Source organism: Myiozetetes cayanensis, unplaced genomic scaffold (assembly GCF_022539395.1).
Source record: "Myiozetetes cayanensis isolate MyiCay16 unplaced genomic scaffold, myiCay2020 scf15, whole genome shotgun sequence".
Classification (NCBI taxonomy): domain Eukaryota; kingdom Metazoa; phylum Chordata; class Aves; order Passeriformes; family Tyrannidae; genus Myiozetetes; species Myiozetetes cayanensis.
Window position 1 is genome coordinate 8,931,845 of NW_026087159.1, and position 15,493 is coordinate 8,947,337.

General features: G+C 39.9%; 1 protein-coding gene across 5 annotated transcripts in view; it reads right to left on the reverse strand.

The window, feature by feature from the left end:
• Positions 1 to 15,493, reverse strand: part of TENM1 (teneurin transmembrane protein 1) — a 303,243-nt gene that overhangs the window by 70,349 nt on the left and 217,401 nt on the right. For all 5 annotated transcript variants that reach the window (XM_050310928.1, XM_050310926.1, XM_050310927.1 and 2 more), the window contains 4 exons: positions 12,294 to 12,510; positions 5,261 to 5,380; positions 3,317 to 3,578; positions 424 to 691 (listed from right to left, as the gene is read on the reverse strand). In XM_050310928.1, coding sequence (XP_050166885.1) covers positions 424 to 691; positions 3,317 to 3,578; positions 5,261 to 5,380; positions 12,294 to 12,510 — 867 coding nt within the window. The remainder of the gene's footprint in view (positions 1 to 423; positions 692 to 3,316; positions 3,579 to 5,260; positions 5,381 to 12,293; positions 12,511 to 15,493) is intronic.

A 15,493-nucleotide genomic window follows, 5' to 3' on the forward strand; every position in this document is an offset into this window, starting at 1 on the left:
ATCAATTAGTTTTAACTGTTGGGGACATAAAATGTAGTAAGAAAGGATGCCTAAAAGTTAGAATTTTGCAAACCCTAAGCGGAAATGACATTTTAAATGTCACGGCCAAAAAATGACAGAAACAATGACACACCAAAGGTCATATTCAAAGTAACATTCAAAAACAAAGACAGCTGAATATAATGCCGTTAGTACATAACCATTCTCTGAGGGAAAAGGGGATTTTCAAATTGATTAAATTAGAAAGATGACATTGGAAGAACAAGAAAATAAATGTTCTCAGGAAATCATACAAGTCACTTTAGTAGCTAAAGAGGCATTTGATTTAAAAGAATGTAAGTGCAGCAACAAAATTTATTTGCTGTATTTTCCTGGCTTGATGTGGGTGAGTGCTTTTGCTTACATCAAGGTGATTCTACATACCCATTGCCTCGGCCAGACCAGAAACCTTCTGTCCATATATATCTGTCTTATTCCAGGCAAATGTGTATACCAAATTGGCTGCAGCAGGAAACCATTTCTGAAGCAGACGTCCTTCAACAGCAACTATCAGATGGACTTTTGTCATTCCAGAAGGGATGGTTGTGTGCGTCAAAATGATGCGCAGCAAAGTTTTGTACCCCGGTGTCCGACTGCTGAGGTAACTCAGCTTCACAAAACTTGAAGGAATTGCAATTTCCTCTTGGACCACCTTGGAAAAAACCCGACATCATTATATCAATAGCAAAGAAAAATGCAAATTTGTAATAATAACAGCAGGTAATTATTACGTGTTTCCCAATCACGACGTGAACACAGTACCACACAAAATACTGATACATTCTGTGTTTATTTCAGCAGTCAGGCACATTACAAAATGTCCAACAGCAGACACTGCTTGGGCCACTTACTGGATGGCAGTCTGTTTGATAAAGAGCCTCTTCCTCTGATGCTTTACTCTTATCTACTAGGGACCAAATACTGTATCTGTGCACATATTTTTATATACAAGCTCTACAGCTTTACATTGCCTTCCTTACTTGGTTTACTTAATAAATGTTCTCAACCAGAATACAATTAAATCCTTTCTTTAAATACACACGTACTTTCTATCATAACTATGATGTGAAGATACTATCCTGCTTTGGAGGCAATAACTCTAACCTGGGGAGTGCTAAGAAAGAAAACAAGCCTTCCTGCTAAAGCATCGCCTCTGCAGTCAGGCTAAGCTCCAGTAAGAAGGGGGATGGTTTATGAAGGCCCAGCGTTAGGAGCCTAACAAGCTAACTGGGGACACACAGCAGGGAGGATGAAACAGCCTGAGCATCAGAGTCATCTCGCTCACAGGTAGGTCCCTGGGGTGTACAACAGAACTCAAGTCCCAGGGCCCTGCTGCCAGTGCCGCTGTCTGAATCACTTGGATTAAAGCAAGCTTGGATATGCCCACTGTGGGGTAGCATCAATTCCCACTGCAATGGAGATAGGCCCTCAGCAACTAGAAGGACTGCGAAGACACTAAGCTTGTCAGTGGAAAAAAGAAATTTGGCCTTGACCTTTTGAATGATGTGGGCCTTGGAGCTACAAAAAGGATTTAGCTCTTGTGATCTCCTGTGAGAAACGAGCTGCTCTGGGACAGACTGCAAGGAAGAGCAAGCAAGAAATGAGAACGGCTTCTTGGAGATGCTACTGCAGTAACTCAAAAGCCACTTGAAAACTAGACTGTGCTTAATAAGGTTAATGATTTTAATGCATTTCTGTAACAATGAGTCAACCTGTCACAATGTTCAATTCATCACACTCGGAAAACGACAAACAGCTTTGTTTGTATTTCAGAGTTTTTAAATTTTTCTTGTTTAACAATAGGTTACTTCACTTTCAAAACAATTTTATTTACACACTGCAACAGTATCAGTGTCACAGCATTGCTGCAGTACAGCTGGAGGCCTGCCAGCACTTGTCGTTTCAACATATGAAATGTAGTGTTGCCAGGGAAATCCTGCTCCCTTTACTGTTCCTGATTTGCAGTGTTCCCCTTCTTTCCTGCTGACATCCCAGCTGCCCTCTCTGTCATACATCTGACATCCCTTCTCATTTTTTATTAGAAAAACAGGAAGAAATATTCATGCATTAATGCATGCTAATATATCTCTGTCTCCTATTATTCTTGGTTACTTTTTGTTCAATTCCAAGTACGGTACCATGAAACCTAACACTCTAAGAACCCCCAATGACTGAAAAAAAACCCCAACTGGGTGTGGTTTCTTTCTGAGTAGACTGCATCTTAGGGTACCTCGCTGTTGAAAGCAGACCCAGGCATACCTCACGTGGAGTACTGTGACCCAGTTTTTTCTTGCTGGTGTGCAGCACTTATTCTTAATTTATGTTCATTAGTTTCACTTAGTACGTTCTGTGAAGCAACACTATGGCCATCCACTGGATAAAGCATGAAAGGTATGGAGGTGTTTAGACATAATTGAGTTCAACCAGAGGGCTTTTACACGTAGAATAAAAAGCAGCAACAGTTTTACGATGAAAAGAGCAAAGTTTGGAAATACCCATGTCTACAGGTAGCCTCCAAGACTCTTCCAGACTTGTTCAGTGAAATAAAAAGAGAACCCTAAGGACTTATTGTTTAAACTCTAACTGCTCCAACAACATAATATAAATTAAGGAGGTTAACACGACCCGAAACTTGTGTAGCTGTATTTGTTTTGGGTTTTCAACTCACACAACCTCTTTTAAGTCCCAAGTAAAAGAACAGTTGATTACAAGGTTAATTTAGAAATTACTTCTAAACACTTAAGGGAGTGTCAAAAAAGACATTTATATAAAAAAAATAATTCTAAAGATCATGTTAAAATTGCTCTACCTTGCAAAGAAAGTAATAAAACCCAAGAATCTAATATATAGCCAGACATGCCATTGTAAAGAACTAGAAGATGTGAGCAGATGAAACACCTAAGAATCTTCAAAGCATCTTGGGTAATGTCTCATATTGATGTATGGGGAAATTGTACTGTTCATCTGTAACTAGGAATGGTTTTGTGCATCATGATAAATAAATCAGGGTTTCAATACTAAATCATGTTAGGACTCCCCACTTTTTTCTACTTGGAGATCAGAAATAAAGCACTTTTAAATATTAACAAAAATTAAAGAAAGAAAAAAGACAAAAGCATCTTGTTAAAGAGTACTAAAGAGATATCCATTGGTGTTACTCTGCCAAGTGAATGACATTTCAGCAGTTATTTGCTCACTGTTTGATTTCACCTTCTAAAATTGTCTATCCTTGGTTCTGCAACAGAACAAATTGTTCATTTGAAAGTCTTTTCGTTACCTGAAGCTCTGGGATAACAGTTCCTCTTTCAGGACAGGACCCTCCAAATGCTGTCAAGGGGGAAGGGAGTACAATTGGGTTTGGGCTGATAAAACTACTGATGTCACAAGATGGTGTGTCCAACTCTGTTCTTTGCATTACAACTTTGTCTACAATGATAAATCTATTCCAAGGCAACCAAAGTGTTCTTTTTTCAGATATGAAAGGAGATCTGTCAAAAACTAGAGTGACAGAGATTCCTCCAACAGCCACAAGGTCAAAACTGGAAAAGAGAAAACAAATTGTTTTGGTTGTTTTATCACCACATTACCACACCTTTCAAAGCATCACAAGCAAAAACTTTATGTTCCTTATTACAATCCTTAATTTACTATGTGAAGCCATTCAAGTGTGCCTTCCTGGCATCCCCTTGGCATCCATGAAGAAGCTTTACCTCTGTGTGCTTTCTCCCTTCTATGCATCAACAGCAAGGCAAAGAATTTCTCTTTTATCTGGCCTCCTTCCCCTCTATTTATCAACTAGAATCAATACTAACAAGTCATCTGTAATGAAAGTGTGGACTCAGTTACTCTGGTTTATATGAAAAGAAATTCCTAGCCCAGAAAAGGGATGCCACTCATAATCTATGCAGGAAGAGTACATAGAATAATAAGTCTTAAAGCCTGTTAGGCCTTAGCTCTATTAACATAATCCTTTCCCTTTTTCTAAAAGCAGTAGGAGGAAAAGGTTGAGTACACTGAGCACGAGACCTCTCTGTGCAGGATATGAAATTTTTGGAAAAGATGCTGATTAATTGCACTGAGAACTGAATCAGCTCTTGTACACAAGGCAGGTGATCCTCTGGGAGCTACTGTGAAGAAACTTTGGCATATCTGGGCTGCAAAACAGTGGGACACAGAAGGTATGATATACAGTCTCGATTTCCAGAGTTTCTGACACCCACAGTCAGGCAACACAAGGTAATATGTAAATAGCTACTTCACTCTCTGTATTATTGAATGCATCTATTATGGAGGGTTTTGATGGTAACAAACTGTGATAAGAAGTCAGACTTAATTATGTATATCTCATCACATTTCCCAAATGACACCGATTACATTCACAGCAAAATACAGGTAGCATATTTTAATGCAACAACTTTATCCAGGCTAGCGTAAGGAGGAAATGATAATTACCAACTTTCAGTAGTGCGATTTGAAAGTCAATAAACTAAGGTAAAATAAATATGCATGTTCCTTACTTTTATAAACTGGCAAATCCAAACAAAAAAAGAATAATTGTGGAAGCAGGGACAAATTACACCACTCTTTCCCTGCTGGAAGACGGCTTCTGATTTCTTGTAATTTACAATACAGCCAAGGAAGATGAAGTCTTAAACTGCCCTTAGCAGCTTAATTAAGTTCAGTAGTAAATCATGACCCTATTGCAAATGGATGGCCAGCCTTAGAGTGCAATATAGAATATGTTGAAACTTCACCTCTCTTTGAGAATTGAACTTGGCCTTACAAGGCTGGGGAAGAAGGGGAAGCCAGGACTGCTCAGGGCTTGTTATGGAACAGCAGTTTAACTTTGACTCTGGAAAGAGTCTGTTCTCACTTTTCCTTGTGTTCAGATGATCATCCAAAAGGGCTAGCTTCATTGACACCTCAATAAACTACTTGAAAGATTGACATTTAACAACAGAAAAAAAGAGGGAAGACAGGACATTCCCTGGAAAACCTGCCCTGTGAAAATATTCAAATGTCAAGAAGGTATTGGTACAGCAGAACTGGCACATTTCAACTCCAGGAGTTTGAATGTTACTGTAATCTTGTCGCTGCTCAGGGTTTTTCTTCTTGTCTATGAAAATTTTGTGCATGAAAAGAAGCTGGTAGATGGCCCTAACTACACAAACCATGTATGATCTTCCACAAACCAGTGGGAGATCATACTTGAAAGCCTGACCTTCCATCCTGTCGACTGATGGTGTATCCATACTCATTGTGGTGCAGAAAACTGACGTTCACTCCAACCAAAGGTGTTCCATCTATTGCTACAACCTGGCCTCGGATGACACACGCCCGTCTGTAACAGGAAGAGTAGAACACAACATGTTACACATGTGAGGAGGACACTGATTTCAGAAACTGGGCTATGCTTCTGTCCCAGACAGACAGAACTGCTCTGATATCACTGTGACTGTTGATTTTTGAAAGAAAAGTCAAACAAGTCCAAAAGATTGATTTGGAAAAGCATTATCTCATGAAGATGACACACAGACTGTCCCATGAATTGTTCGTGTATGTAGAGTATATTTCCATTTCCAGACATATTTCAGGATACCATTTGTTCTGCCATTGAATAGCACTGCAAAGGTTTCACTGATAGCGTGATTTAGCTTGCTGCAGCTCTAGGGAGTGATGCTTTGTGAAAGGAGAGAATGAAACCTCATTCTCTGCTGCTAGGTATAGGGCACTGCTGTCTATTAGAAAAAAGCTGAACTAATGTGATAAGGCAGCAGTGAGATACATGGTCTTCACTGAACTTCAGAAAGTTAGATACGTAAATTCACAGGGTGCCTAATCAAGTGTAACTTACATTTTTCTCAATGCCCTGTCACATGTGATGCCCTTTTAAATTCCCTCTGGGATGTGTTGGACTTGCACCTACTTTCCACTTTGTCCTCACATTCCAGTAAGGAGGTTGGAACATGGCAGCACAGTGGAACACATCAAAGTCAATGGACAGGAAAGTGAACTCATTACTAAGTGGGTCTAATCGGAGGCTAACGGGATCACAGAATCATAGAAAATGAGAGCTGAAAGGAAATACAAGACTTTATCTTGTCCATTCCTTTGCCTCAGGTTAGATCAACTACACCTACATCAGTCCAGACAGATGCTTGTCTAACTCTATAAGCTCACCAAGTAACCCATTCCAATGCCTCTGTATGACTGCTTTACTCATGGCAAGTTTTTTCTACTGCCCAATTTGAATCTCCATGATTGCCCTTTAAGACCATTGCTTTCACCCTGCCCACAGAAATGGTGAACAAACGACTCTTTTTCTTAGTTTTAGCTTTTTGCCTAACTGAATAATAAACACAAAGGAGGCAAATATCCCCAAGGGTGAGAAATAAGAAGTAAAATATCCTCATGGTGCAGATTAGCACCAAGTGGGATTTCCTAAAGGCTTACACAGCTGCATTCCATTGAAACACCTTTCAGTATTCTGCCCCTGCTGTCTGGTACACATCAGCAGTACTGTGGGTTTACATAATGAAGTGAACAGTGTAACGTTCTGGTAACATTAAGACATTTAGGGTCAAACCCAGTAGAATACTTACAAAGTGAACGAGCATTAATTACTCAATATAAACAACTAGCATAAGTTTAGGCATTGTTCTGTTTCTCTCTCAGTTTGAAAGTTCATGGTAGACCTCAACAGACACATCCATTGTACAGTGAATATGTGAACTACATGAAAAACTTTATAGCTCCTCAGACAAAAGTTATTTAGGAGTCCACTTATGAATTTAAAAAATATCCCTTGAGAGGTTAATTGACCATGAACCAATGAAATCATATGCACAAATTGGAGACCATAAATTTCAGAAAATTCTGACTTGTTTCTTAAGTTCCCATTCTCCAAAGCCATTTGACAGGATTTATCACCATGATATCATCAAACCCGACTGACTATGACCTGAGAAAATGCAACTGGTGAAAATGAACCTCTTTGCAAGCACACCATTCACTACAGTTGCTAACATGGATTCTGTATTCCCAGGACATAGAAAGATGCTGATTTTCAGCAAAGATCTGATAAATCCCAGAGAAATGGGAGAGGTTGCGTTACTGCCAGTATGCAAAACAGAGTTCTGATTTATCAACTTTTTTGTTTTCTACATGAACTAAATTGGTTGTGGCCCTACTTGTGGGCAAAACCTGCTGCTCCACTGAAGGCAATCAAGCTCCTGTGTGTCTCTCCAGACTCACAAGACTCACTCAACAGAGCAGCCAGGTTCAATTTCTCTTTGATTTGTTAGAGCAGAAAATACTGTTTTCTCGTATGTCTAATATCAACAGACCTGCCTTTCCTTTTCTAATACTTTTATTAGAGGACTCCATATATTTACAACACACATTGGTGTGAGAGTGAGACCTCTGAGAGCAATTATTATTCAGTGCATTATTCTCGCATTCCTGTTTGTTCATTCCACACAGACCTGTCTTCTGACACTACTCTGTCCTCATATTTTATCAAGCACACAGATTTGTCTGATAACAGCTCATCAAAGCCTCCATTATTTCATCCATAGTCTTTCTTTCCCCTACTCATTCACTTTACTACCCATTATTCATAAATAATATTAAGAGACTTATCTTTCAACTTGCTCCTTTTTTAGTCACCATATTTTACAAGCCACATATATTGACAGTATGTGATAATGACATATAAACCTCATTATTCTATATTTGTTTGTACTGAATTGTGTTTGTAATCTCCTAGATTTCAAATGTTCTAAGCCTGCCTCTGTGTTCCTACATTTGCCCTCATTATTTAATGTCTTTTTATTACCTACTCTAAGTTGAAGAGTCTTCTACTCTCTGGCCTCTTTTTGAATTACCAGCACCTACTAAATCTTTGACTAAGCACTTGATCAGAATTAGCTTTAATTTTGGCATTTACTGCAGGTATGAAAACATTTTTCAGTTACTTTATGACCAGCACTAATCTCACAGGCTCAGGAGGTAACAAAGAGCCCCCAGTCTGCAGTGAGTTCTCTCTCCTTTCCCTGTGCCCTGGCAGCTCTCAGAGCAGACCCCCATGCCTGCAGGTGTCCTGCCACACAGCTTCCCTGCAGCTCTGCTGCTTGCAGAAGACCTTGCTTAATTCCTTTCCTTACCAGAGCTTTTAGAGCACGTAGAGCATGTTCCCTGCAGTGATGTCCCTTCGTAGTCAACTGCCACTTCACGCTTCTTTGCTTCAACATCCACCCTCTCCCCAGATGAGCTGGGGGCCTTGCTACCACTCACTGCTTTTCTTAATTTGAGCAGAGAAACCTCTAAAGATCATGATGTCTCCTCAATGCACTGTATTCTCTGCCTCTAAGGTTTATTCCACACTGCCCTCCTTTGCCTTCTCACGGGGGATAACTCCTACTATCTGTCCAACAGCCACCTATTCGCAGTGATTGCGTAACCTCGGACCTAAGGCTCTCCAAGTTGTTTTAACTTGAAAGTAAGTGCAAGAATGTCTTTTCTAATTTGGTGGAGCTGGGCAGGAACATGGCCCTGATAAGCTGCCTTAGTGTTTTCAAATGCATTAAAAGTGTTCCTGTTCCCCTGGCAAGCTGTACTAAATCTGCAACTCCAGAGGGAGCAGTTGGCTTTTTGAGAGAAAGCTGAGATTCCCACGGGTTGCAGGTGGCCTAAAAGAAGTAGGATTTCTCTGTCAATGCTTCATGGGTCATTCCACAAGTAACTGCAGATCTCAGCTCTGTGGGTCTCAGGCCTCTGCCATCAGGCAGTTTGTTTGACATCTCTACTTTAAAATATAAATAGAAGTTTAAATTCTAGATGCATTCTTTCACTATTTGTAAAGCATTTTATTATTCCATCACCATTCTGCCTTGCTCTGCTGCTACATATCTGCTATTTTTTTCCTTTTGTTTTGTGTGTTAAGTTTCCAATATTCTCAGAGCACCTCAGGCTGAGACATTAGGCTCAGATATGAAACTCTGTCAAGTAACTTGTGAATTTGCAAGTGTCACATTACCAGAATATGTCATTTACTGTATTACATTTATGATTAAAATCTTCAATCAGAGAAATTAAGCTAAAGGCTAGTGAGGTACATTCGTTTCTTCCTGCTGACAATGTTGCTGTAAGCAGCCTTTGAAGGGTAATTAATTCAGTACCATACACTGGACCCTTTTTGCAGACAATTTGCAGCTAGTCAAATAGCTTGCCAGCAGCATGCATTAAAAAAAAAACCTCAGCAAAGAAACAAGCTAAAAACCTTTCTGAGAACAGAAGTTGACAAAAGCATTATAATCTACTACACCCTGCTACATGTAGTAGGTCAAAACCACTCCTGATGTAAGCAAATACATTTCCATTTATTCAGAACGTCTCTAGTCTGGCTTTCAGCACGTCACAGATAAGTGGGAGTTTCTAAAAACCCAGTACAAATGACACAACTTTGACATAATAAAAAGTAAAATATGTTTTGCCTATCATTTTGCTCCTTAACACTGTTCTTGGTGTAGTATTTAGCTCTGGCTCAATGCAACATCTTGACTGTGTTGTAGAACCCAAATATTTAAAAATTAGAGCTAAGCTAAAGTCCAAAATGCACATGAAAAAGGACAGATGTCTCAACAGCTGTCAGAACAACTAGTTTTAGTATTTCAGATTATTTGGAAAATGCCAGGATATGGCAGAGCCCAAACACTTTCAGTCTGAATCACAGAGATAATCTTCACCATTTTTGATAGCTTTCCCAAATCTAATCAACATCACTTTGACTTTGTCTACAGTGAAATTTGTGCAAACATCACCCATACTAGAACTCCACTGACCTGTGATAGAGTAAAACACTGCACAATGTCACTTGAATCAGAGTGCTGGAAACATGGGATAGATATTTCTTCCTTAATCCTCCTAATGGTCTCAGAGATTTCTTGTAAAGGGAAATAATAATAATAACAATAAAAATAAACCAGCTAGGGCTTTGCAAAATTGAAGCACCAGTGGGAATGGATGCCACTGCTCTGAAATAAATGCATGCCCCTATTACATCCAATCCTTCCAACATTTCACGTTGAAACAGCAATGCCATAAAATCAGTGTCATTGCAGGCAGACATGAGTTAATATCACGTGCCTGGACACAACCTTTTCAACAACAGCCCAAAGGAGATTAAAACCCTCCAAGCATTCTTTGGTCTGTACCAGATAGGCTGGATCACAGATTTCTGATGTTTTTACTGTAGCAGCAGTTGTCTTTCTCTATTTTTTTCAATAATCTTAATTCCCAGGAGAAGAACAGACACTAGATGACAGTCAGATTGGCAATGTCAGAGGAAGATTTCTGAACAGAGGCAGCACAGCTCAGCTCTTGCCTTCTTCAGAGACCCTGCTTATCTCTCATCCTTGAGAAAAATTCTGGCAGTTTTTAATAATATTTGACTTGTGGATGAACAATTTTTCAACAGCCTGGAAGACTTGAGGATTGAGCAAAGTGTGGACTAAGGGACCCCTCGGGGTGCCCAGTACAGTGCAGATTACTGTTGACAAACCCCAGGGGACACGGCACAGCGTGAGTCTCCAGGCACTGCCCTGATTCCAAAGATAGAGCCACCCTCATGCGAATCCCAAGGATCTTCTCACCAAACTAACTAAGAATTTCTCTGCAGAGGGAGGAAACGATATCTGGGGTGTGAGCAATGCACCAGCACAAGCACAAGTCATACTCCTTAGTGGCAGGCAGTAACAAGCCTTGGTGAGGGTGAGCTGCTGCTCCCACACGGAACTTCGCTGCTCTTCGTTTTTCAAAGGCATGGCAGGTCTCACGGTAAAGAAACTAAATACTCAGAAGAAGCTTTTAAATCCAAGTTAAATCCTATCAATGATAGCTTTAAAAGATCAATTCCTTATATCTATAAAAGCACGTTGATGGGATTATGTGCAATCTGGCTGCTAACATTTGCAGTGTCACAGAACACTGTACAGGCAACTTGAGTGCTCACCTCCTCTCTGAAAACTCCTCACTGTGAGGCATTTTGATGAGGCACATCTTTCACTGGTGACTTTTGTTTTAAAAGGCTTTTGGTTTGCACATACATCCAGCCAAGGACCTTGGCCCAGGTGCTGTGGCACCTTTCATAAGAGCAACATGCTGTAAGAGACCCAGTCATGGCAGGGGGATGCTTCTCACAGAGTTCATCTTCCTGCCCTATTGTTCTACATATTTATCACATCCTGTTACATTATTAATAGTGATTAAATGTTTAGGTATTTCAGATCAATAAAGACTCTGTTTACAAATTTACTTTATTAAAAATTAATGTTACAAAGAGAAAGTGCACTGAATTTGTGTGCAGCTGGAATTGTGTCGAGGTTGTAACCTAAGTGCTATGTACTGTGAAAATAAAAAAATTCTTATGTCCTTATTACTGGAACATGGTTTATCTAATGCATAGGCCTAGTTGACAGGGTAATAGTCAGGTGATGTGGATGATTTGTGGATCTCTTTGTCAGCACGTAAGTTATAGCTTCCCAGGTGAACTACAGCATAAAATCTTATGTGCCTCTATATTTCAAATGTTCAAGAAAATATGTGTTACCAGGTTTTCTGAGCAAGTAAGTGCCCCTTTCCTATTGCACAGTGTTTTCCTGTTAAAAGGGCAAAGCCAATCTCAAACACTCAGACATCACTCTACTCTTTGCACGACAGCTGGAGAGAAACCTGCGGCACAAAATGGTAAACACTGGTCTATCAACATGTAGTAAAAGAAAGAGAAGTTTTTTAATTAGGTGGCTGGATTATATGTAAGTGACACATGTTAAATTTATTACACTGTAAATACCAATCAAGTTCGATTGGGCAGAAAGGTGACTGAATACAGCACATGTGAATTAAACTTGTCCTTCTGCATCCTGCCACTAATTGTATGTACAGTATGAAGGGCTGAACTTACCCCTGCTGATTTTATGAGGCAGCTTACCTTCCTCAACAGTCAGAGTCTTGTTCATAAGAGCAGTAGAATTTGTTGCTGTGGCACTTTCATGAACTAGATAGGTAGCAAGGATAATCTGAAAACCAAGATCCTCAGCTGTTGGGACTTCAATGTTTGTTATCCTTTTAAGTATTTCATGAGCTTCAGCGAGGAGTTCTCAGCTATCCAGGTATCACCATTTTTTCCCTGGTGAAATAATTTCATTGCAGTTCTCAATATTCAGAAAAACCTTTCATCTGAGAGAAAAACTCACCTGCTCTCAAACGAGACATCTCCTGGGATAACATGAGTGCTTTCCTTTCCAATAAGGAATCTGATTCGATCGTAAAAGAGCCTTGGAGGATGCTGAGAGAAGGGTGGTTGGCTGTGCTGAATAAGGTCAAGGGGATCAGGCGAACCCTGGCAGAGTGGAGTTGTGTAACAATTGCTTTGCTGACAACAATCGGGGTCTACACAGTCTGTCAAGCCATCTAAAATGGAGAGAATGGAAAGTTCAGGAAACTGAGTGGTTCTGAGAATAAAGCACCACATTTACTACCAGGGAGCACAGGAGGGATGTAATAAATGGAAAGGCATGCTGATTACGACACAGTCAAATTCCATAAAGCATTAACACACATGCTTAGTCCATTTAGAAAATCTAAATTTCTTCGTAGACAAACTTGCAGCAACATTTGTGGGTGAAATTCAGGTACTTAAATGTCCGAAACTTATGACAAAAATTGGAGCACTGAAGTGCATCTAAATTAAGCACCTAAATAAAACTTAAAATTGGGCTATTGGCATTTAATTGCTTCTATCAGCAGCTTAGACGTCCAAATTGCCTAAATTACATACTCAATCAGAAACAGATTTAATAAGAGACGGTAAAATGTCCAGCTATGTTCTTTAACATCCATTTTATGACTTAGCAGCTGCTAACTTGCTTGGACTGACAAGCACACTAACGCATATAAAGCGAGATGAAGGTGTCGTATCCTTCAACAAAGACATCTCTTTGTATTTTTAACAAGGTCGGTCTGAATAAATGTGGAGTCATCATATCACTGTATGGATTTCCCTTGTGTTAAAATTGGAATGCTATAGGACCAACATACTGCCAGATATTTTCACTTCATGCTTTGACTTTCCATGCTCTGTTCGTACCAACACTTTGAAGTCTATCAAACTGCACCTCCTCCGGGCAAACTGCGCCAGCAGGGGAGCTGCTGGAATTCTGTCATTGACTTTAATGGGTGCGAGACCAACCCTCAGCCAACTCTGCTCCTTTCTCAATAGAGCACACTGCACTGTGTGAATACTCAGTAAACAGCAGCACAAAATATTCACTTTGAAAAGAAAGCAAAAGCCCTTCAACAGAACAAACAAACATAATGAAAGGGGCTTTCCTGGCATCTGAAAATCCTTGCCTGACCTTGAGCAAGGTAACTGTTTGGCTAAGCAACATATATTAACCAATCTATCCTGCTGCAGCTGGGAAATCAGATACAGCAGGCTAGTTTTTGTGACAATGAGCCAAGGGCAACTGCAGATAGCTAACAACAATAACCTAGGACCCTTGGATCCAGCAGAGCTGGCATGGCTACAGGTCAGTGTGTGCTTTAAGTTCTTTCCACATTCCCCAAATCCTGGAGACAACGGGCATTTCCCAGCGGTGGGAGAAGGACTTCACAGGGCAACGTTGAGTTTATTGACTTTGAGTGTAGCAGTCACTTTATATTCAGGAAAGCCTAGGAAGCAATTGAAATCCACTAGGAAATCAGTAAGCTGAAACAATAAGGGGCCTCCAGTCTAAACAAAAGCACACAGGAAGCGGATGGAGGAGTTCACAGCATGAACCAGAGGGGTTTTCAGTGTGTTGAGATGCAAAAACAAAAGAGCTTTTTGGGTTGAAGCTTGAAGAGCAGGCTTGGAACTGCAAGGGAAAAAAAAAATCTTATTGTTTCCTCTTTTTTTTGTCCAAGAAAGAAACTCTCTATATTCTTAAAACATGAGCTGAAATGCATCAAATAACTAGCAGATTATCCAAGACTACAAACATTACAGAATTCTACTAGACTTGAAAAGATGATGAAGACATTGAAATCTCTTGCTGGTTGATCCTGAAGATGCCTGCAGAGGGCTCTGACATGGTCAGGCCACTCAGGGCTGGGCTCTGCCAGTGGAAGGGTTATGGCAGTGACAAGTCTTGTTCAAGGAGTCAAGGGACTTTCTGGAAGGTACTAATTTCTACAATCTGACTGACTGCTGTCTACCTGAGAAACTTGACAAACATTGGTCTGGCAGAACATGTGCTAATCAGAAAAAAGAAGCGCTTATTTCAGAATAACAGTATCCACGAGAAAGCTATTCTGGAGTAATTTATTCCACAGTAGCTATTCTGATTAATTTTTCCCCTGTCAACAAGCCATTAGATGTGGGAACTGAGTTGACCTGATTCTCTCATTTGGGTAAGAAATAAAAGTGAAAAGTCACAGAAATATCTGAATATGAAGATTATTAGGAAAGAAATTTCTTAGGAAAGAAATAGCTGTAAAAATAACAATTAACTACTTTGCTCTTTCTAATAGAGTCCTCATTTTTCTCTGCTTCAGTTAAGAGCTTACATGCCTGACTACAAACACAGTGCATTCAGGCTGTACACAAAAAGAAACCAAGTACAGGGAAAGCAGTTTTCCATCTTCCAGTCAGACTCAATTTTCATCTTTTCTTTGCAGTTTACTTGTCAGCAGAGTGACTGCCTTATAAACTCTTCCAGGTTCTGCTAATGGAGTTATTTTGGTTTGAATTACTTGCACCTGGTTTCATTTTCCCTCTCCAGGCTCCCAGGGACACAAGAGGGTGGGTTTCCCATTAGCAGGGTGTGAAGTCCCAGAAGCATAACAGAAGCATAATTGTGAGAATGGTGTGTGTTCTAACAGCACCATCACTCTGTGAAGTCTGGATTAGGAAGGACCAGCTTACGGCCTTAGGAGCAAAGGCTACAAAATCATTAGAGGAAGAAATTGCTACTGAAAATATCAATGTTAATGCAAGGGAACAGTCTTCTAGGTTACAGACTATCATTCATGGCTTTTCTCTCTCTCATGCTGTATTTCTTTTTTATAATATTTTTATTGATCAGATGACAATTTATTTTAATGTCCCCACTCAACCATGCAGAGTGAAAGAGAAAACAGATGGCTCAGAGAAGATGCTTCATGGGCAGTGAGGCAGGAGGTGCAGAAACACCAGCTCTTCTATGGACTCTTAAGACCACATATTTTGCTCAGGCCACTGTGTGGACGTAGTTCAGAACCATTAACTAGAGCTGTCTGAATAATGAAACTTTGAGCTTTTTTCCCCAAACAATTAAACCAAATTTTGAAGAGAAATCAAATTGGATAAAGCTGAAAAATATTTTTCACACTTTGTGCTAAAGTAAAAGAATAAAGCACCTATTTTGTGATGAAC